This window comes from Cricetulus griseus, chromosome 7, assembly GCF_003668045.3.
Source record: "Cricetulus griseus strain 17A/GY chromosome 7, alternate assembly CriGri-PICRH-1.0, whole genome shotgun sequence".
In the NCBI taxonomy this organism is placed as follows: domain Eukaryota; kingdom Metazoa; phylum Chordata; class Mammalia; order Rodentia; family Cricetidae; genus Cricetulus; species Cricetulus griseus.
Window position 1 is genome coordinate 9,202,278 of NC_048600.1, and position 22,445 is coordinate 9,224,722.

A 22,445-nucleotide genomic window follows, 5' to 3' on the forward strand; every position below is an offset into this window, starting at 1 on the left:
TATGTAATGTCATTTCCCAGTAAATATCTATGACATTAAAATCTTTATGCTACAAGCCGTACAATCTTGTTTTCTTCTCATTTTTTTTTCTTGTGTGCATGCAAGTGCACATGGAAATCAGAAGGTAACCTTTAGGTGCCTTTCTTCTTCCCTCAGATAGTTGGTCTAGTTTCAGTCTTCTTTGCAGTTTGTCTTGTCTGAGTCTTTGTAGCTCAGGATCACTGCATCTGAGAGCACCCAGAAGGGCACTTTAGGTGCCCTCCACCACGCTTTCTTAATCTTTCTTAACTCATTTACTTGGCGATAGGTGACTGTTCTATGACAAAACTTTCCCTGGAGAGATACAACACACATGTCTACTCACCCCAGATAGGAAGCCCACAACAGACCAAAGTACAGAAACCAACAAAGTCCAACTTTGTGAACCAATGAGTTATTCTGGGGTTACTTACAAAAGTATGGGTGAGGGGCTCCTTTCAGGAGCAGAAATGACTCAGACAGCTGCGTCACCAAGGCACACACCAGCATGGGTGACAGCTCACAAATGTTGGAGATCTGGAACACACTGCATAGCCTGAAGGCACCTCAACACGTTGAAGAGTGTCCTTCTGGGTACTACAATACTCTTGGTCTGAACTTCTCCCAAGCAGTTCGGCTGGTTTCTTCTTCCCTCAGATAGTTGGTCTAGTTTCAGTCTTCTTTGCAGTTTGTCTTGTCTGAGTCTTTGTAGCTCAGGATCACTGCATCTGAGAGCACCCCTCTACTTTTGCTGCTTACTCTGGCAGGGAGAGTGCACTGGCTGGATTTGTGTGTCAACTTGACACAAGCTAGAGTCATCAGAGAGGAAGGAGCCTCAGTTGAGGAAATGCCTCCATGAGATCCAGCAGTAAGTCATTTATTCAATTAGTGAAGTGATCAATATGGGAAGTCACAGTCCATGGTGGGTGGTGCCATCCCTGGGCTGAGGGTCTTGGGTTCTATAAGAAAGCAGACTGAGCAAGCCATGGGGAGCAAGTCAGTAAGCAGCACCTTTCCATGACCTCTGCATCATCTCCTGCCTTTGGATGCTGTCCTGTTTGGGTTCCTGTCCTGATTTCCTTCAGTGATGAATATCAATGCTCAAGGGTAAGCCAAATATACCTCCCCACCACCTCAACTTGCTTTTGGTCATAGAGTTTTGTCGAAGCAATAGAACCCTAAGACTTACTGAATCTGGGCACTTGCAGGGACTTCCTGAAGCTATTTTAAGTTGTTTACCTTCTAACTTAAGGAGCTTCCCCGCAGGATGGACTATTTGAATGTAGGAGGAAACTAGTACACACTATGGTGAATACTTGGCTCAGTGTGTTCCTGTAAGTCAGGACAACTTACTGGGTCAGTCCTTTCCTTTCACTATGTGGGTTCCAGGGATCCTCAGGTTATCAGACTTGGTAGTAAGAGCTCTTACCCACTGCTGCTGTCCTCCCCTCAATATTTTTTGGTGCTTATTTATTTGTGTGTGTATGTGTGATTTTTTTTTGAGACAGAATCTCTCACAGGGACCTGGAACTGGCTGACTAGAGTACATTGGCTAGCTAGTGAAACACAGGGACCTATCTATTGTGGAATATTATTTTAACTAGGAAAAGACATGTTTCATTTGTTTATTCAGAATATTTCTTTAACCATGTAAAGGTGTGTTTCATTTGTTTAATTAGATAAAAGTGTGACATCTGTTTCACTTTGCCTGTCTAAGGCACCTGACTTATCTAATAAAAAGCTGAATGGACAGTAACTAGGCAGGGGAGGGAATGGCAAGGCTGTTGGGCAAAGAGAATGACTAGGAGAACAAGAGAAGAGGGAGAATGGGGAAAGAGAGAAATGCCCTGAGCCAGCCAGCCAGGTAGCTGCCATTCAGCCAGCCACAGAAGCAGTGTAAGTAAATACACAGAAGGAAAGGAAAGGTAAAAAGCCCTTAGGCAAAAAGGAGATAAAGAGAAACATGTTAATTTAAGTTAAAAGAGCTAGGCAGAAATGAGCCTAAGCTAGGCCAAGCATTGATAATAAGTCTGTTTTACAGATGACCTATTTCTCCAGTCCCAAGTTTTTGGTTTTTTTGTTTGTTTGTTTGTTTTGTTGGTTTGGTTTTTCAAGGCAGGGTTTCTGTGTGTAGCTTTGGAGCCTGTCCGGGAATTTGATCTGTGGATCAGGCTGGCCTCGAACTCACAGAGATCCCCCTGCCTTTGCCTCCCAAGTGCTGGAATTAAGGGTGTGCGCCACCACTGCCTGGCTAACTTTAGCATCATTACACATGTCAGAATAGATAACTGTTGGGGGAGGAGCCTTTATAGTACATGGTAAGGTATTGATTTGCCAGGTAGAAGACAGAACTCACAGCCTTCCACATGCTAGGTAAATGTTCTACCACTGAGCTACATCCTTGGCCTCAATGTAGACTACTTAGCACCATTCCTGATTTTTTTTCTTTTTTTTGGGGGGGGGTGGAGTTCTGAGACAGGGTTTCCTGTGGCTTTGGAGGCTGTCCTGGAACTACCTCTTGTAGACCAGACTGGTCTTGAACTCACAGAGATCTGCCTGCCTCTGCCTCCCAAGTGCTAGGATTAAAGGCATGTGCCACCACTGCCAGACTCCATTCCTGGTTTCTAACACAAGATGCCAGTACCACCAACCCTATCACACACAGCAGCTGTAACAATGTCTTCAGACATTGAGAATTCCCCTTTGGGGTGGGGTGGGAGGCAGGACAAGACTGTTGCTGGCTGAGAATCACTGTGAAAGTAATATATTTTCAAGTTTATTACTACCGTGTCAAAAATTTCCATATTTTATGTGATGAATTTGTCTAGCATGCTGTTGAACATTTGATCTTGAGAAATGTAAATCCCAGTGGATTCTGGTTCTCAGGATAATGGATCTTTAAGAATCGAAGCAGAGCAGCATTTCCAACTCTCTTACGAATAGCAGAACAAATACAGCTCTATATTTTTAGCTCCGGGAGTTTTGTCTTGAACCACACATGGCTGATAAATATGTGAAATCTAAGCTCTTAGGATTTCACTGGAGCTAACCAGATGGTGCGCTTATGATCTGCCTACGAAGTCTTTCCACTCCTTTTAAATAAAAAGCTATTTTTTTACTTTCCAGTTTAAAATTATATGCTTTTAGACTCTTTCAAATTAAAAATGCAGGGTCCATGAGACACTAAACTACCACAAGTCTTGTGATAAATTTAAGGGAAATGCCATCTACTTTATTGCTTTTAATCCTCATCTTCCAATATCTTTACTTAACCTTGGCTTCCACTCCACAACAGAAAACACACATACACTCCTTGTTATGTGCCAGGCCGAATTCTAAATTCTTTAATATGTATTTAAGTGTTTTACTTTTTTGTTTTGTTTTTGAGACAAGATCTTACTACACAGCTCCAGCTGGATTGGAACTTGCTATGTAGACCAGGTGAACCCTTTGCAAAAGTGGCAAGCACTCTTATTCTCTCTTATTCTCTGATCTACTTTTATCATTCTCCTCTTCTATATTATAGTTATATAATTGCTATGTAGTTTTGAGGTTCAGGAGAAATTAAGTAACTGGTCAAAGGTCTATTGGGTAAGCAGGGAGGCTGACCAGTCTTGTCCCAGGCCTACCCATTAAACATAAATATTGAAAAAGTAAAACAGTTAAGGAGGGGGTTGGAGAGAGGGTTCAATGGTGAAGGATACTTGCTGCTTGTCTAGAGGACTCGGCTTCAATCCCAGCACCCTCAGGGTGGCTTATTTATGGAGTTACTGCTTGTAACTGCAGAGGTGTTAGAAACACTCTCCTGGCCTTGATGGGCACTCCCACATATAGCATACATTCATAAAGACACATGCATAAAATAAAATATTTTTTGAAAAAAGTTAAGAAAAAGACTATGCCTCAAAATTCCTATTGAGTACTTTAGCTTTAAAGTCATATCCTGTTTTCCACCTGGAGAGGAAGGGAGCAAGGAATGTACTATACTGCTGACCTGGGACTCAATCCAAGTGAGAGACTGGACAAAAATTGTCTGTGTCCCCCCCCCACCCCGTTTGGAAGGTTCAAGATTTGCAGTTGAAGCAGACTTTCTGTGTCTGTCTCTTGCCTGAAGGATGACTTTAAGCCCTGTAAAGATTTCTAGGCCTTTGTGGAAACAGACTTATGTTGAGTCTGCCTAACAATTCATTGCATATAATTGGAATTCACCTCAGGCTAAGCTGATGCTCCATATTCTTCTGTGGCCCAAACATCAAAGTACTTATGTGAAGCAAGGAGATTCGTATTCAAGTAGAAAATGAAAATTATTATGAGTATCTAAGCTCGGCGGTGGTGGCACACACCTTTAGTCTCAGCACTATGGAGGCAGAGGCAGGAGGATCTCTGTGAGTTCAAGACCAGCCTGGTCTACAAGAGCTAGTTCCAGGACAGTCTCCAAAGCCACAGAAAAACCCTGTCTTGAAAAACCAAAAAAAAAAAAAAAAAAAAAAGAAGAAGAAAATTATTATGAGTGTCTATTTTTACACAGGGCCTCATGTAGCCAAAGCTGGTCTCAAACTATGTACCTTAGGATAACTTTGCATGCTTGTTCATCACATATGTGCTGTGTCCAAGGAGGCCCAGAGCAGGGCTTTGGATCTTATGGCGATGCATTGTTTATGATCCAGTAAAGCTTGTCTGGAGATCAGAATGCAAACCTAGCCACAGCCATAGAGGCCAGGCAGTGGTGGTGCACACTTTTAATCCCAGGACTCAGGAGACAGAGCCAGATGGATCTCTGAGTTCAAGGCCACCCAAGGCTACATGAGAGTGAAATCTGTCTAAAAGAGAAACAGAGCTCACATCTTTAATCCCATTACTAAAGAGGCATATAAGACAGGAGCAGGGTCTGAGAGCAGGCAATTAGTCTCCAACCACATTGAGGACAGGAACGCCCCAGCTTGGGAGCGGTAAAAGCTCTCTGGTGGGTTGGCTGCTTTGCTTTTCTAATCTTCAGCTTGAACCCCAATATCTTTCTCTGGGTTTTTATTATTTATGCTACAAGATCTGCTGGAACTGGAGTTACAGATGAGTGTAAACTGCTATGTGGGTACTGGGAATCAAACCTGGGTCCTCTGGAAGATCAGCCAGTGGTCTGAATTCCTGAAACATCTCTCCATCCTCTAATATGGGGCTTCAGATCTTACACATCTGAACCACCCTACCTGAACTGTGTGATCTTGGGGATCAGGCCTAGGGATTCAGGCATGCTAGGCAAGCACTCTGCCAATGAGGTACACACCCAGTCCAGACTGTGGATGATTAGAATAAAAGGAACATATTCCTTTAAAATTAATGTAGAAATCCTTCAGGACTGGGTTATAGTTCAGGGGATGTGCACATACTTTACATGTGTAAGACCCTAGAAACTGATTCTCAGCATCAATACATAAGTAAGTGAATCAATCAATCAAGAGTTTGACATTGGAATAACTTTAATACCATCTGTCCAGAGAACATTTTTCTTGCTTATAAGTATGTTGCTTTGAGGGAGAAAAAATAGTAAGAATGATTTATAAGCCAAATTTAATTCTGAGAAGATGGGTCAATTTATTCTGAGACCACAAGTATTAGTATGGAAGGTTTTTCACTAGCAAAAAGAAGTATGCTGAACACATCAGGACACACATTTTTTTTTGTTGTTGTTGTTTTAAGATTGGCTAAAGGGCTGGAGAGGTGACTCAGCATGTAAGAGCACTAGGTGCTCTTCCAGAAGACCAGGATTCAATTCCCAACACCTACATGGCAGTTCACAGCTGTCTGTAACTCCAGTTGCAAGGGATCCAACAACCTAACACAGACAGACATGCAAGCAAAAACACCAATGCACATAAGATTAAAAAAAATAAATTACTTAAAAAAAAAAAAGACTGGTTGGCTGGTTGGGCAGTGAAGGCACATACCTTTAATCCCGGCACTTGGGAGACAGAGGCAGGCAGATCTCTGTGAGTTTGAAGCCATCCAGGTATCCAAAGCTAATTACAGGCCATCCCAGGGATACTCAAAGAAACCCTGTTATCTAAAGTCAAGAGGCGCCCTTGAACTCTTGATCTTCCTGCTTGCCCCTACCAGTGCTGGGTTACATGCATGTGCCACTACATCCAGCTAAGACATTACTTTTAATTGTGGAAATGACAGCATAAAAAAAATTATACTAATGGTAACCATTTGTGCACGTGTGTGCTCATGTGTGCTTGCTTGTGCATGTGGAAGATACTCTATCATTTTCTGCCTTATTCCTTTGAGAAAAGGTGTAGGTGTGGAAATTATGAATTCACCAGACCCAGTATAAATGATAAGTGGTGTTTTATTGGGGATGGACTGATGGGGAAATGTTCTTCTGTGAATATTTTTGTCTTATTGGTTGATGAATAAAACACTGATTGGCCAGGTAGGAAGACCGGTAGGACTAGGAGACAAGGAGGATTCAGGGAAGTGTAGACAGAGAGGAATCATCATGTAATCCCAGGAAGTGATGTAGCTGGACTAAGAAGCCCAAGTCGCCAGCCAACATACTTATACTAATATAGCGTCTGTGTGTTTCTTTGGGGCACAGAAGGGAGGAGGGACCTGCCGGGACAGAAAACTGACGTTACAATGGACTTACACAGGTAACAGTGAGTGACTGTCAGTGTCTCTGCTACAAGGATGTAGACACTGCTTCTCCCATGCTCTCTGCGACCCAAGGGGCTCTAGTCCCCTCACACACACACCTTTTGTCCACACCTATAACCTCGCCCAAAAGGCATGGCCATTGTTACAGGTTCTCAGGCAAAATATCGGTACAATAAGGTCTCTTGTTTAACCTAGGCCGGCAAATTTAAGCAATTCCTGTCTTTGGCCTTCATAGTACTCTGGCTACGGGTCCCTGCATAACTATCCCTAGCTTTTGACATGGATGCTAGGTATTCAAACTCAGGTCATCATGCTTGCTGTACTCTCTCTACCACCCAAAACCAATGATTATACATTTTTTTCCAACTTAGGCAGCATATGATGCCCCTTTGAAATCTCTAGTAACAGTAAATTATTGTTATAAGTGGTGGATTAAGCCTTATTTAAGGTCTTGGCTTCCTACGAGTGATTCCTTGATCTAGTGCTAGACCTGGCCCAGCTAGAAGGTAGGTTCTCTCTCAGGCCAGAAATTCTATTCCTGGGACCAGAAGGAGTTTTGTCTTAACAGAGCCTTATATCTATCTTAGCCAACAGGCCCAGATATTTGGGTTTTGGCCTGTTAGGAAACTGGTTACTTTTCTTTGGGACCTTTTAACCCTACACAGCTTAGATCCAAATCTTACCTTCTGGTTTCATCAAGGTCCCTATTCTCCCCACTCTCCAAGAGGTAATCCTAGAATCATTTGAGTAACAAACAGGTGGAGAAAAGAAAAGTCCTCAACTGCTTTCTAGGAGATGTGAAGAAAGAAGGAAGGGAAAAGTTAGGAGCATTCCAAGTACAAGGCTAGAATAACAGTATTCTTTAAATGTTCAAATTCAAGTCCATTAGAAGTTCTGGATGTGCTCAGAGTGCCTCCATCCACTGTGGGCCTTCTTATCCTTTGGCCTCCAAACTAGTCTCCAATAGGTCCTTTAAAAGTAGTTGGAGTGGCTAGGATTCATTTGAGGTACCTCCCATATAACTTATAGATAGGAGGAGAGATAATAGCCATCATTTAATTTTATGTTAAAACAATACCTATTCCATTTACTTTTGTGTATGTTTTGCCTGCATATATGTATGTGCATGTATGGTACCCAAGGAGATTAGAAGGGGACATCAGACCCCCTGGAACTGGAGTTACAGATGGCTGTGAACCACTATGTCCTCAGAATTGAACTGTGTCTTTTCCAAGAGCAACAAATGCTCTTAACCATTCAACCATCTTATCGGCCACTTTTGGTTAAAACTATAGTAAGCATGTTATTTCCGACTACAGGCAGATGCTGCAGTGACAGTCTGAAGTATTATCTCTGGATGTCATTTTACTTATCAGGAAGAAAATCATGCTGAGCATAGTTATGCATGCTTTTAATCCTGGCACATGGGAGGCAAAGGCTGGCAAATCTCAGCAGGTTCAAGGCCAGCCTACTCTACAGTGAGTTCTAGGCTAGCCAGAGCTACATAGTGAGACCCTGTATCAAAAAAGGTGATAAGGATCACTACTGAGAATAGCTGTCTAAATATATAGATTTTTTTTTTTTTTTTGGTTTTTCAAGACAGGGTTTCTCTGTGTAGCTTTGGAGTCTATCCTGGCACTCGCTCTAGAGACCAGGCTGGCCTCGAACTCACAGAGATCTGCCTGCCTCTGCCTCCCGAGTGCTGGGATTAAAGGCGTGCGCCACCAACGCCCAGCAATAGTTGTTTAAATATATAGATTTAAGTCCAGTGTTTGGGGAGTGTGATCTCTTGGACCATTAAACAAACCAATACTTTTTAGGTGTTTGTTTTTTGTTGGACCATGCAGGTGGCCCAAATCAAAGTTAATCATTTTGTACTGTCTAGGCCAGCTAAGGATCTAGACATCAGGAGTCTCTTGGACTTAAGAGGAACCTTTGGCACTCCCAGCCTTGTTGACTGGTTTTGCTTGGAATCATTTCCTGAGTTGATTTGTCCACCTGTGTGGTCTTACACATGATTTCCTTCAATTCCTAGGACATAGTGGTTCACAGCCATCTGTAACTCCAGTTATAAGGGATCTGGTAACCTTTTCTCTTTTTTTTCTTTTTCTTTTTTTTTTTTTTTTTTTGGTTTTTCAAGACAGGGTTTCTCTGTGTAGCTTTGGAGCCTATCCTGGCACTTGCTCTGGAGACCAGGCTGGCTTCGAACTCACAGAGATCCGCCTGCCTCTGCCTCCTGAGTGCTGGGACTAAAGGCGTGCGCCACCAACGACAGGCTTCTGGTAACCTTTTCTGACCTCCTTGGGCACCACACATACACATGAAGCAAAGGGGTCTTTAGCAGCTATGTCATCGAGAAAAGAGGCTTGGAGACACCAACAAGAAACAGCAGGCACTTAAGACCCAGAGGGACCCACACTCCAGTGTTCTGCACAGGTGTGGTGATTTCTGTCTCCAGCTGTTGTAGCTGCCTGCTGGAAACAGCTTTTAAAGCACCAGGTATTCTGGTTGTCTGGGTCCTGCTTGGGAATCTATGCTTTTCCAGACTTGGTTCTGGGATGCTGCAAATTCACAGGAAATTTCCAGGTCTGGCCAATTCCAAGTGTCATCTCCCTCTGGCAACTAGCTAGTGCTACAGACACATACATGGCTAACTCTTAAGTCTCCTCTAGAAACCAATAAACATAATTAAGCAAAACATTTGTCATTTAAAAACAACAACAACAACAACAAAAATCTAACATGAAGGTCTGCTATAAAAATGCATTGACCTTTAATACTCAGAAACAGGCCATATAATTAGAGCCTCCCGTTTCCATGATCCCATTAGGCATCTAGGAATATGAATACCAAAACAGCGTGACAATCCTGAAGGTTCAGTGGTATTAGAAGTTTTATGGATACCATTTTGGTTTATGCCATGTGGTAGCATTAACCAAGACTGTGATGAAGTCATACGTCCTTTGCCATCTTCACTGCATCACTAGCCACAAGGTAGCATGTCATGTGGCTGTCTTCATCTTGATATCACTAATCACAATGGTGGCCAAGTCAGTTTGTTCCATTTTGATAATGTCACCAGTCAAAACGGCAATGAACCACATGCTTACCTTTTGCTTGTGGTTAGCTCAGCCCAATAACATAAACACATATGCCACCAGGGCACAAGTCCCCAAGAGATCATGCATCTCAGATCAATTGTTGGAACATACAGTGTATTTGACCTAGGAATGGAAACCCAAGTAGCAAACCAAACAAGAAGGAATAATTCCACGGTGTCAGCACAAAGAGAGATGAGCTCATATGTGTTACTATACAAATTTTAACTGTCAAATGTCAAGAGATGTCATTTGCATCATTGTAAAACAAAGCACACAGCTGGAAAACACTTTATTTTCTACTTCATATAACATTGTTCCAGACCACACGACTTCAAAGGTATCTTTCCCAAAACGTTTTATGATTTAAAGGTACCACTTAAAAAATATTTACTGATGCTATAAATATTATTTTTCCTATATATTAATGATTTTAATGAATGCCATATCAATTATATCTCTTGCTCCTTTGGTCAAAAAGATAAACAGAAACTTTAAATCAAATGTTTAGACATTCAAAACTGTTTTTAAGAACACATACACACAAATCAAATCCATATCACAACTATTATTTCAAAAATTACACAATTTAAAAACAAATTTTAAATTTTAAATAAAAGACATTAGTGGCCAAATTAAGGAAAGTTTAGCATCAGATTTAGTATCTTAATTTTTAGGCTATTCAGAAATATATTTTGTGAATAAGAATTATTTCATAAATATATATGTATAAATATAAATAGGTATCTACAGAATCTGTGGTGCAGGAGGAAATTCTTTAAAGAAAAAAATTGCACTTTCATATTTTTCAGGATGTTGTCAAATTTATACTTCAAGTGAGATACAATTATCTAGGTGCTTTTGGCACAAGTGTTCAGGTGAATATTGACACAATCTGAAAAAACATGTTTATTTGCGAAATATGAAGAACCAAACAGAATTCAGAATTGACCAAAAAAATCCCAGATAACTGCAATTACTTAAATACAAAAAATATTGTTTTAAAAAGATTTTAAACCTGCCTTTCTATTTGGAATGTATAAAATTTCACTAGTTTTGTTTTTTCCAACCCCTTCAGCAAGAATTCCCAGCTTAATACAATTGTAACACCATCTTTCAATTCATGTACAACTTGGATCACACCCCAGTATACAAGGACAAAAAATAAATGTACAATAAAAAGATTGGATAAATGAGGAGAGGCTTTTTGGTCTTGAATTCTTCACCTACGAGTAATGAGGCAGCACTGTAGGCAGCCCAAAACACACCAAACAGCTTAAAAAAGAAAACAGGAGCGTGTTAGCAAATCAATCAATATCTTGGGTATCACAGAGAACATTTACAATGTTTTAAGAAATAAATCCCCAAATGAGACTTTTTTTTGGGGGGGGTGGGAGGGTTTGTCCTCGAACTTGCTTTGTAGACCTGGCTGGCCTCAAATTTACAGAGATCCAACTGCCTCTGTCTCCCCAGTGCTGAGATTAAAGGCGTGAGCCCCACCATACCAGGTTCATTTTTAAGAATATTCCCCTTACTCTGTTCCCTAACTTCTGTAATTAAAAAGAAACCCTAATTGTAACAATCACTCTAAGGAGACACTTCAGTCAGGCATAGTGGCACTCACCTACCACCTAAACTTAAGGCTAGCCTGGACTATAGTGAGGTTCATGGCCAGCCGTGACTACAGTGTCAGACTGTTCAAAAACAAAAACAGTAGCAATCTAAAATACAACACACATACACAACACAAAATCTTTTAAAAGGCCATACCCATGTGACCTGGATGTAGTCCATTCATACAGCACACAAATAAATGAAACTTACTTATGTACACCAAGCTGACCCCAAACTCAGAGACTGAACTACAGCTGTTTCCTGAATGTTAGGATTAAAGTGCTATGCCATCATGCCCAGATTAAATTTAAGAGTTTCTAAATGCCTCCCTGAAATGCCTACAGATTTCATAATTTCTGGTGATAGGAGGTGGGGGGATGGAGATCAAGAACAAAAGTGTTCAGTCTTTTAAACAAGTGTCCCTAGTGATTATAATATTATTTTTTTTGAAACATTGTTTCATTCAGTATTCCACTGTCCTGGAAATCATTACTTGGCTCACGCTTGTTTTTCAATCTACACCACTTGCCTCAGCTGCCTGAGTGCTATAAGTATAAATTCCCAGAGACACCACACCCTATTAATGATCTGGCAGCTTTGAAAAAAAAACAACTATTTCTGCCAAACTGCTGAATAAAATGATCCCTGAAACAGAGTTCACAACTTCAGTTACAACTGTATACATTATTATCATCACTGTTTTCCTAGGCTGAGGAGGAGGCACACCAGGCTGTACTTTAGTGAAGACTAACTTCAAACTATCCATGTTTCTGAGGGTAACTTTGAGTTTCTGGTCCTCCTGTCTTTATCTTTATCTTCCAAGTGCTAGGATTAAAGGTGTGTGCTGCCATACTTGGTTTTAGTCAAATTTTAAATATACATACCCCTCGAAAATCTGTCTCATGAATTCTTAATAGTACTAAGAAGATATATTCAAAAAAATTTAAAGTATGATTATATTATTCTGAAATTTTATTTGGTCTCCAGTCTCCCTGAAATGCCTACAGATTTCATAATTTCTGGTGATAGGAGGTGGGGGGATGGAGATCAAGAACAAAAGCAAATTGGTAAGTGTCTGTTTCCAAATACCACTGTCTTAGGAAGCTCTAGGTTAAGACCAGCATACTTTCATACAGAAAACAGTCAGCTGTATAATTCATACTATATAACTTACTTTTATAAGTGTAGACACCATTTCAAAAGATCCAACCACCAAAAGTACCGGGGCTATTACAATGAGAGGGAGTAATGAATATCCTATCACTCCAAGCACTTGGCCATATGCAACCTGTGAATGTTTAAAATGGTAAATAAATATCATAGAAATCAGAATACTTAATCACTTCTCAATATAATTTTTTTTGTTGTACTGACATAAGCATGAGAATTAAGAAATTATACCCAATGTATTTCAAATTGTCACCTTGTCTTATTTCAGGGCCTTTTTACCACAGCATTCTCCTCTTTCTCTCCCTCTCCCTCTCCCTCGGTTTTTTGAGACAGGATTTCTCTGTATTGTTTTGGAGCCCGTCCTGGAACTTGCTCTATAGACCAGGCTGGCTTCGAACTCACAGAGATCCGCCAGCCTCTGCCTCCTGAGTGCTGGGATTAAAGGTGTGTGCCACCAACACCCGGCAACACCTGGCTTCTTACCACTGTATTTTCAACATGCTTCAGTTTCTTGGTATTCAAAATCCTTATTCCAGCCCTAGTCTCTAACTTGAGGATTATGTTTAACCACTTATAATTTTCACTTTTTTTTTTTTTTTTTTACATTTTTTTTATTAGTTCAAGTTGGGAACAAGCTTGTTTCACATGTAAATCCCTTTTCCCTCTCCCTCCCCTCACCCCCATCCCTCCTCCCAATTTTCACTTTTGACAATGCTAGGAATTTAACTAAGGCCTCCAGATTTGAGCTATACCACAGTCTTCAAGTAAACATTTAAAGATCACCAGAACTTTCTCTCATTCAAGAACTAATCAAGCCCCACCATACTGAAGTTTCAAGACCAAACAAGACTGTCATGTTCAAGGTAGTAACATTATACACAGAACTAACGTTTTCTTGCTTCTTTGAGACAGGATGTATCTATGTAGCCCTGACTACCCTGGAACTCACTATGTAGACCAGGCTGGCCTCAAACTCACAGAGCTCTACCTACCTCTTACTCCTGAGTACTGGAATTAAACACACACACCACACCTGGCAAAAGTAATGTTTTCTAAATGTGTGATGTTGCAAAGTAATTGCATGGAATAAAAATATCTACTGAGAGCAATTTATTTATTTATTTTGTTGGTTTTTCGAGACAGGGTTTCACCGTGTCTGTGAACCACATGCATGCCTGGTGCCTGGACACATGCTGAGCCTTCATGTGGGTGGTGAAAATAGAACCCAGAGCCTTTACAAGAACAAGTGCTCGCCGGGTGTTGGTGGCACATGCCTTTAATCCCGGCACTTGGGAGGCAGAGGCAGGCGGATCTCTGTGAGTTCGAGGCCAGCCTGGTCTCCAGGGTGAGTGCCAGGATAGGCTCCAAAGCTACACAGAGAAACCCTGTCTCGAGAAAAACAAAAACAAAACAAAACAAAACAAAATCCAAGTGCTCTAAATTCTACTGAGCCAACTCTCTGGAACTCGTTTTGTAGACCAGGCTGGCCTCGAAATCACAGAGGTCCTCCAGCCTCTGCCTCCTGAGTGCTGAGATTAAATGTGTGCACCACCAACGCCTGGCCCCGGAGTAATTTTTTTAATGACAATTGCATGTATATGTACAGAAATTCCTAACTGGAACAAACTTTTACAAAACTACCACTCACTGAGCTTTGGAATAGTATCTAGGAATAATATGTACACTCATCTGAAAAAAGCTAATGAAAATACCCTATATTCCAGCTGTTCAGCCATGTGAAGTCTTGCTTTCTTCATTCACTTTAACAAAAACTAGACATCATAGGGCACTGCTAAAGAAAGCCAGTCTTAAAAGCTGGCTTCCATAAAATCATGTGTTAAAGCTACTCTTCTGACATTCCTGTTCTGAAAAAATATAGCCCTTAGCTTAGCTATGCAAGACCTTGTCTCAAAAACACAATCTATTTTCTAATAGGGTAATTACTGATAAATATAAGGAAATCTCTATGGCAACTGAGAACTGGTTTGAGAACTGTTGTCAACGCTATGCTTCTTCAAAGAGCTATATAGCTGTATATTTGATAGTGGGAAGTGATCTTTCTTCTTCTCTTCATTCCTTGTATTTATCAGGTAGATTTAATATCTATATCAATCATCTGAAAGGAACTAGTATAAATTAAAGACAATTCCAGGATCAAGAACCATTTATTGTCATGGCTGGGCATGGTGGCATATGCCTTTAATTTCAGCACCTGGGAAACAAAGGCAGGTGGAAATCCATGAGTTCAAGGCCAGCTTGGCCAACATAGTGAGTTCCAAGACAACCAGGGCTATGTAGACAGACACTGTATCAAAAATAAAAACCACAACAAAAAGAATTAGCCAGGTAAGGTTAATTTACTAGCCAGGTATGGCAGTCTCACCTGTTTGAGGCTAGTTTCATCTACATAGCAAGTTCTAGGTTATTCAGGGCCACATAGTGACACTGTCTACAAAATAAACAGACAAATAACAAAGAGGCTGGTGAGAGGGTTCAGCAGTCATAAGCATGTTCTGCTCTTGCAGCACACCTGAGTTTAGTTCCCAATACCTGCCCAACTCCACCTGGACAAGGTCTGATGCCCTCTTCTGGAATCTATGGACACCTGCACTCATTTGTACATTCCCTACCCTTTAACCTCAGAACTAAGGAAGCAGAAGCTGGCAAATTTTTGTGAGTTCAAGGCCAGTCTAGTCTACACAAGTGAGTTCCAGGGCTATATAGTGAGCTGCCTAGAAAACAAACAGAACAAAAACAAACACTAAAGAAGCTACCTTTCAAAATTAAGTACTTGATGGGAGTTGGTGGTATATGCCTTTAATCCCAGAACTCAGGAGACAAAGGCAGGTGAATCTCTTGAGTTTGAGGCCAGCTTGGTCTACAAGAGCTAGTTCCAGGTTCCAAAGCTACACAGAGAAACACTGCCTCAAAAAACCAAAAAATAAAGTACTTACTTCTCCACCAAGAACTCTAGCCAGTAAGAAAATTGTCAGTGAACCAAATATCCAAATGGTTATAATCCATGAGACCACCTTAACAAGGAAAACAAAAAATCATTAATTAAAAAAAATTCTAATGAAACTACTAAGTTTTCAGAAATTGAACTCTCTACTACTTCAGACAGCTTAGCAAGCCCCATTTCAGGTCAGATGTTCTATTGGTACTCAAGCACATTTCCAAACTTACAAATACAAGGTGTAATACAAACTTAAAACCAAACTGAAAGTTTAACAATTACTAATTGCTTTTAGAAACTGTAGTATTTCAAGATACAACATAAAAGGTTTTTTTGTTTTGGCTTTTTGAGACAGGGTTTCTCTGCCTGGCTGTCAAGGAGCTCCTCTGAGAACAGGCTGACCTTGAACTCAGAGATCCGCCTGCCTATGCCTCCCAAAGGCACTGGACCAGTGATAACTTTAAAGAAGATAAAATGTTTACTATTAGACCCTGGCTTATCACATATTTCAAACAAAATCCATTCCAAAATAAGTTGTTAATCTTCCTAAGAAGTTTTTAAAAGTTGTATTATTATACATTCATGTAATTACTGAATATGATAGACATGTTTGTAATTTTAACTCCTCATTATATATATATATATATATATATATACATATATACATATATACATGCAAATACATATGTAGTATATACTACATACATTTATATATATTTAATACCTAGGAAAGTCTGCAAATAATAGTCCATTAGAAACATAAACATGTTGGGCCAAATAGTGGTGGCACACGCCTTTAATCCCAGCACTCAGGAGGCAAGGCAGGTGAATCGCTGAGTTCAGGGCCAGCCTGGTTTACAGAGGGAGTTCCAGGATAGCCAGGGCTACATAAAGAAACCTGTCTCTACACCAAAAAAAAGGGAAGAAACATAAACATATATAAAGAAACATAACCATTGCTAGATCTTGGTTTCCTCCTTCATTGTGAACAAGGCCTCATGTTGTAGTACAGGCTGGCTTCAAACTCACTGTGCAGTTTGGGATGGCTTCAAACCTACAGCAGTCTTCATGCCTCAGTCTCCCACTATACCCACCTTCCAGATTTTGGTTTCTTATATTCCCTCACTAGAACTGACTGCTTCCCAGGCAAACAGTTTATAAGTGCCTGCGGACTTAAAAGAAAGGCATACTCAAAAGTATGCAATGTGGTGGCAGGAAACAGCCCAGCTGATAAACTGCTTGCAGACAAGCGTAAGTCTTTGATTCTGATGACCCACACAAAGAGCTGGGTGAAGTGGCATACACTTGTAGTCCAGGCACTGGGAAAGTGGACTCAGAACCTAGCTTAACTGGCCAGCCCCAGGTGTAACTCACACTGGGTATGACTTTGACTCCTACAGAATTCAAAACCTCTGACTTTCCCAAGTACCACACTCCTTGCATGTGGTGATACCTTGTTTGTACTCTTAACAAATCTTGCCTTAAGATCAGTGGGCAGAACTAGCCACTAGTTAACCATATTGGTCTGGAGGTCTGTACAGATAGAATGCAAATGATATGGCTAGACGGAGAGAGGAATATAAGGCAGGAGACAAAGCTTGACCTCTTTTTAGTCTGGAGATTTAGTAGAGGTAAGAACTCTAGTAGCTGGCTGTTCTGCTTCTCTGATCTTTCAGCTTTCACCCCTTAATATTATTAAAACCAGTTAGAATTTCTCCTACACATACACATACCCGCACACATATACATACATACATACATACATTTTTTTTTGAAACAGGCCCTTGCTATGTAGACCTCTACCTCATACATACACATAATTACAAATAATTAAATTAATCATTAAAAATAACTAATAAAAGCAGAGCACCAGAGGCAGGTGAATCTCAGCCTCCAAAGCCACAGAGAAACCCTGTCTCGAAAAACCAATAACTAAATAAATAAAAATCTAAAATAAAATGTGAATAAACTGAGAACTAATCCCAGGTACTTACTCCTTAATTAATCCATTATGAAACAACTTCAGGAATGAACAAATAAGGAGAAAATGGACAAATGGAAAACTTCTCTGAAATATTTTTATAGTAAATATGTGATTATACCTAGTTTCTGAGTCTCATAAAAAGATTTAACATTTGTATAAAATAAGGTATACTTACCCTAAACTGTCCATATAATGATATCATTGAAAAGAAAAGGACAACAGCCAGTGGACCCCAAAAGTCAGGATTGTCTCTCACCACTTGTCTATTAAAACCAAGCGATGGCATTGGCATCAAAACACAACGAATTTTGTAGTAAATATCCTTTAGGTCAATGTCCAATTCTTCCCTGTAATTTTAAAATAAGATTCTTAAACAACATGCAATTTTCGGGGCGTTGGCGCATGCCTTTAATCCCAAATCTCTGTGAGTTCGAGGCCAGCCTGGTCTCCGGAGCGAGGGCCAGGATAGGCTCCAAAGCTACACAGAGAAACCCTGTCTCGAAAAACCAAAACACACACACAAAAAAAACAAAAACAAAAACAAAAACAAAAAAAACATGCAATTTTAAATAGTACAGCAGGTTTAAAGAACTGTATATTTAAACTAGACAGTACGATGTGCATAGTCAACATCCGCATTTGAAGTAAATATTAGACTCATTCCATGGTAAAATATCTCAATTTTAGAAACGCTGAAACAACTCACCATCTCACAAAGTGCTTCCAAAATCTGCCTCTGAGTACTAGATACAGGTATGTGCCACCTTGCCTGGCCGACAATTAAGATTTATTTCTTTACTTCTTTATTTCTTTATTTCTTTCTTTCTTTATTTAGGGTTTCTGAGACAGGGTTTCTCTATGGCCTTGGAGGCTGTCCTGGAACTAGCTCTTATAGACAAGGCTGGTCTTGAACTCACATAGATCCACCCCTCTCTGCCTCCCCAGCCCTGGGATTAAAGGCGTGTGCCACCACTGCCCGGCGTGTATGTGTGTCTTTCTTTCCTTTCTTTCTTTTACAAAGTCTTACCAAGTACCCTCGATGGCCTGGAACTAAAAAAGACCACCTGTCTCTTTCCCCAGAATGTTGGGATTAAGGGGTGCCAGCAGAGTGGATCTATATCTTTTTTTGCTTGTTTGTGTTTTTTTGTTGTTTTGTTTTTCGAGACAGGGTTTCTCTGTGGCTTTGGAGGCTGTCCTGGAAGTTGCTCTTGTAGACCAGGCTGATCTCGAACTCACAGAGATCCGCCTGCCTTTGCCTCCCGAGTGCTGGGATTAAAGGAGTACACCACCACCACTGGCAATGCTTCTTTTAAAGATTCACTTGTTTATTAAGGTGAGTGTGAACCTGTGTGAGTACATGAACAGGAAGGTCTATGTGTGGGTGAAAGTGCCTGTACACATTCACTGAGGCCAGAAGAAGCGGATACTATTCTCTATCATTCTCCATACAATCCTTTTGAAATAGGGTCTCTCCCCGAACCTACCGCTCAGGTTTTCTTGGCTTAACTCCAGATGTTTTTGTTTCTACCTCTATCTCTTAAATACTGAGATTACAAGCATGTAGTACAAAGCCTGGCTTCCAGCTTTAAAAATTTTAAAGAGATTATCTTTTTTCAATAAGTGTTTTATTTGCATGTATGTCTGTGTAATACATGAGTGCCTGGTGCCCTCAGAAGTTAGAAGGGAGAATGGGATCCCCTAGAACTGGAGTTACAAGCAGTTGTGAGCCACCATGTGGATACTGGAAACAAAAACCCAGTCCTCTACAAGAGCAGCAAGTACTCTTAACCACTGTGCCATTTCCCCAGTCCCCATTTTAAAACCTCCTGACATCCACATTCAACAGGTTGAAACATTCTTTCCTTATTGGAAAAAGTTTTTAAGTACTAGTAAAATTGAAAACAGCAACTGTTTTTAAAGACTTGTTTATGTGTATGTGTTTGTGTAAGTGAATGTCATGCATACATGGGTGCCCCAAAGGGCAGAAGACAGTGTCAGACTGCCACAAACTGGAGCTACAGGCAGCTGTGTTGCCTAAGATGGATGATGATGGCACTAAACTCAAGTTCTCTGAAAGATCGGGAATCACTCGTAACTGCTGAGCCATCTCTGCAGCCCCTGCTATTGTTTTTCACCCAAAAGGTTAACATTTTCCTCATCTCTCTTTAAGAATGCTGGGCACTGGTGGCACACAACTTTAATCCCAGCACTTGGGAGGCAGAGGCAGTTGGATATCTTAAGAGTTTGAGGCCAGCCTGGTCTACAGAGCCTGGACTGTTACACGGAGAAACTGTCTCAAAACAACAACAACAAAATCAAAGAACATAAGCATCCCACAAAACGTCTTAAAATCAAAAATGACATATTTCTTTACATACAAAAGTGGCTTGTTATCTTCAGGGTCCTCATCTTCAACTTCCAAAAGCCAGCCATACCCTCTTTGTCTCAGAAATGTAGTAGCTGTAGATTCTTTGATAAATTCTCCACCTCCACCAAGGTTTAATTTGACATCTGGAGCTGCTATAGAACCACTGAGATCTTAGGAAAGAAGACAAAACTGTAAACCAGAGTGAAATATGTGAATTTGAACAAAAATGTGTGTATATGTATATACATGTATATTCAAATAATTATAATTTGCCAATTCTTACGATTATTTGCTATTCTATATAATCTTCAAATTTTATCAATGACAGACTTTGTACTACTTTTCATTTTATAATTAGAAAAAACAAAAAAACGAAGAGGTGAACGGCAAGCTAGGTACAATGGTACATTCCTTTAGTCTTAGCACTCAGGAGGCGAAGGCCCAGGTTGGCCTCAAATTCAATACACAGACAAGGATGATCTTGAATTTTTGGTCTTCCTGCTCCCACTTCCCAAATGCTAGGATTGTCACCACACCTCCTATATACAGTGCTGGAGATTAAACTCAGAGCCTCATTCCTACTACCAACTAAGCTCCTACCTCAGTCCTAGACCATACATGTTATAGCACATATCATCCCACCAAAATTCTGCCCCTTTCTTATCAGTTAATTATCTGACAGGCTATATCTTTTTTTTTCCCTGATAGGCTACATCTTGTAAAATACCACCTCCATAAAAATTTCCTGACTTCTGAGGTAGTTTTGTCTAAAACAAAGCCTCACTCTAGTCTAGGCTGGTCTCAGCCTCTCAAGAGCAGGGATTACAGATGTGATCTACCTTGCTTGGGTTTCTCTGATCTAGTTAGGAATAATTCCCTCCTCTTTTAATCTTAAGAAATTCTAAGCCAGTGCTTCTCAAAAAATGTTACTGTGCTTATGAATTACCCAGGGATCATGATAAAACATAAATCCAGATTAGGGGAGATTATACCTATGTGCCAGGTAATGTTGATTCTACTGGACTGCAGACATAAAGCAGATACAGAATTATCTATTTGTGTGACATCAAATAACACCCAGCTACTCTGGAGGCTGAGGCAAGATCACACATTCAAGGCAATATTGGCTACCTATTGAGTTCAAGTCCAATATGAGCAACTTAGTTTGATTGGGATTAAAGGAGTGCCCCACCACTACCACCTGGCTCCAAAATAATTTCTAAAGGAGGAAACAAAACATACTTATAGAAATCAGTTTTCAAAGAAAATCTATGTTCATCTCTAGACATTTTCTTTCTCCTTTGTTGAAATAACGTCTCAGTAACTCGTCCAGGCTGGCCTTAAACTCAAAGATCTACCTGTGCCTTCTGCCTTTCAAGAGCTGGGATCCCTGGGGTTCACCATTCATCACACCCTAGTCTCTTAGGCTGAATTTCTAAATCGTAATTGACTTAATTTTTCACATTGGGCAGTTAAAACTGGTCCCTGGAAAGTAAATAAAACTAGAGAGAAACCCAAAAATTACAAGCCGATGAAGAGTCAGGTTACAAAGAGTCCAACGCAGAGGGGGAAAAGCCCATGCAGCAGAAAAATCTTCCCAGCACAATCACTTGATCAAAACAATAGAAGCCAAGTCTGTAGAGGCTGCTGGGGACACGGAACTGAATTCCTGAACTTTTAAATGCTTCTAAACCCAGTTTGCTGAATATTGTGGTCAAGCACTGCAAACTGTGTGGATACCGGGATCTGGGCAAGAAATCAAATTCAGGCAGGGAAGATCCCAGTACCCGGGAGGCAGAGGCAGAAGGACTCTGTGAGTTCAAGGCCAGCTTGGTTTAAAGGTACACTGAGAAATCTTGTCTCAAAAATCCAAAACAAACGAACAATCAAAAAAGAAATGAAATTCAATAAAAATCAAGACTCCTTTGAAGGAAGTTTTCCTTAACCTGCCAAAAGTAACCTCAGGAGAAAGGGGTGGGGGGAGGCTTTTCTATTAATAGCAGAGGAACACGGCCCCACTTTGTTCTCATTCTTTGACCCCTCACTCTTGAGTAATTTCGAGCAGTACATTTCGAAAAGAAAACCCTGTCCGATCGGCGGGTCACTTGTGAATGAGCCGCACAGAGACCCGGCCCGCAGCCGGGGCGGGGAGGCCCAGAGGCGGAGCCCGCGCCCCGCACCCTCCCGAGTCACCCGCGGCCTCCTCGGGGAAGGCCCGGCAGGCACAGGGGGCGGAGTCCCCACTCCGCCATCCCTGCCCCGCAGCCCCGCCAGGCCGGGTCTCACCTTCCGCGTCCGCCGAGGAGACAAAGGTGAAGTCCCCGTTAGCAGGCGCATAGGCCGGGGGCGGGCCCGGAGGCTGCATCCCGCCGGCCTCGGAGCCCACGGCGGTGCTGAAGCACGGCTGGGCCCGGGCCTCGCTCCGGGACGACCCGCACGCTCGTGCTACCGGGCGGCCTGCGAGCCTGGAGGCGCGGGCAGGACCGAGGGCAGGGACGAGCGCGCCAGGCCAGCCGGCAGCTCCTGACGAGGTCGCACAGGACTCCTGCCGGTGGCAAGCGCCCAAGCACCACGACGCCCGGC

The 22,445-nt window shown here is 41.3% G+C and overlaps 1 protein-coding gene and 1 long non-coding RNA gene across 3 annotated transcripts; both read right to left on the reverse strand.

Annotated features, from left to right (window-relative positions):
• Positions 1–6,346: 6,346 nt before the first annotated feature.
• On the reverse strand, positions 6,347–8,783 carry LOC107979652. The gene is made up of 2 exons (XR_003487196.2): positions 7,356–8,783; positions 6,347–6,627 (listed from the first exon to the last, which is right to left on the reverse strand). It is a non-coding gene; the product is annotated as an uncharacterized LOC107979652 (long non-coding RNA).
• Positions 8,784–9,866: 1,083 nt separating this feature from the next.
• On the reverse strand, positions 9,867–22,404 carry Yipf4 (Yip1 domain family member 4). Of its 2 annotated transcripts, XM_027426081.2 has the most exons (6): positions 22,149–22,404; positions 19,873–20,032; positions 17,670–17,841; positions 15,509–15,586; positions 12,559–12,672; positions 9,867–11,045 (listed from the first exon to the last, which is right to left on the reverse strand). In XM_027426081.2, the coding sequence occupies exons 1-6, from the start codon at positions 22,225–22,227 to the stop codon at positions 10,908–10,910; spliced, it is 741 nt and encodes a 246-aa protein (XP_027281882.1). In that variant the 5' UTR covers positions 22,228–22,404; the 3' UTR covers positions 9,867–10,907. The 2 variants fall into 2 exon arrangements, with proteins under 2 accessions (XP_027281882.1, XP_027281883.1); XM_027426082.2 differs by lacking the exon at positions 15,509–15,586.
• Between the last annotated feature and the right edge of the window lie 41 nt (positions 22,405–22,445).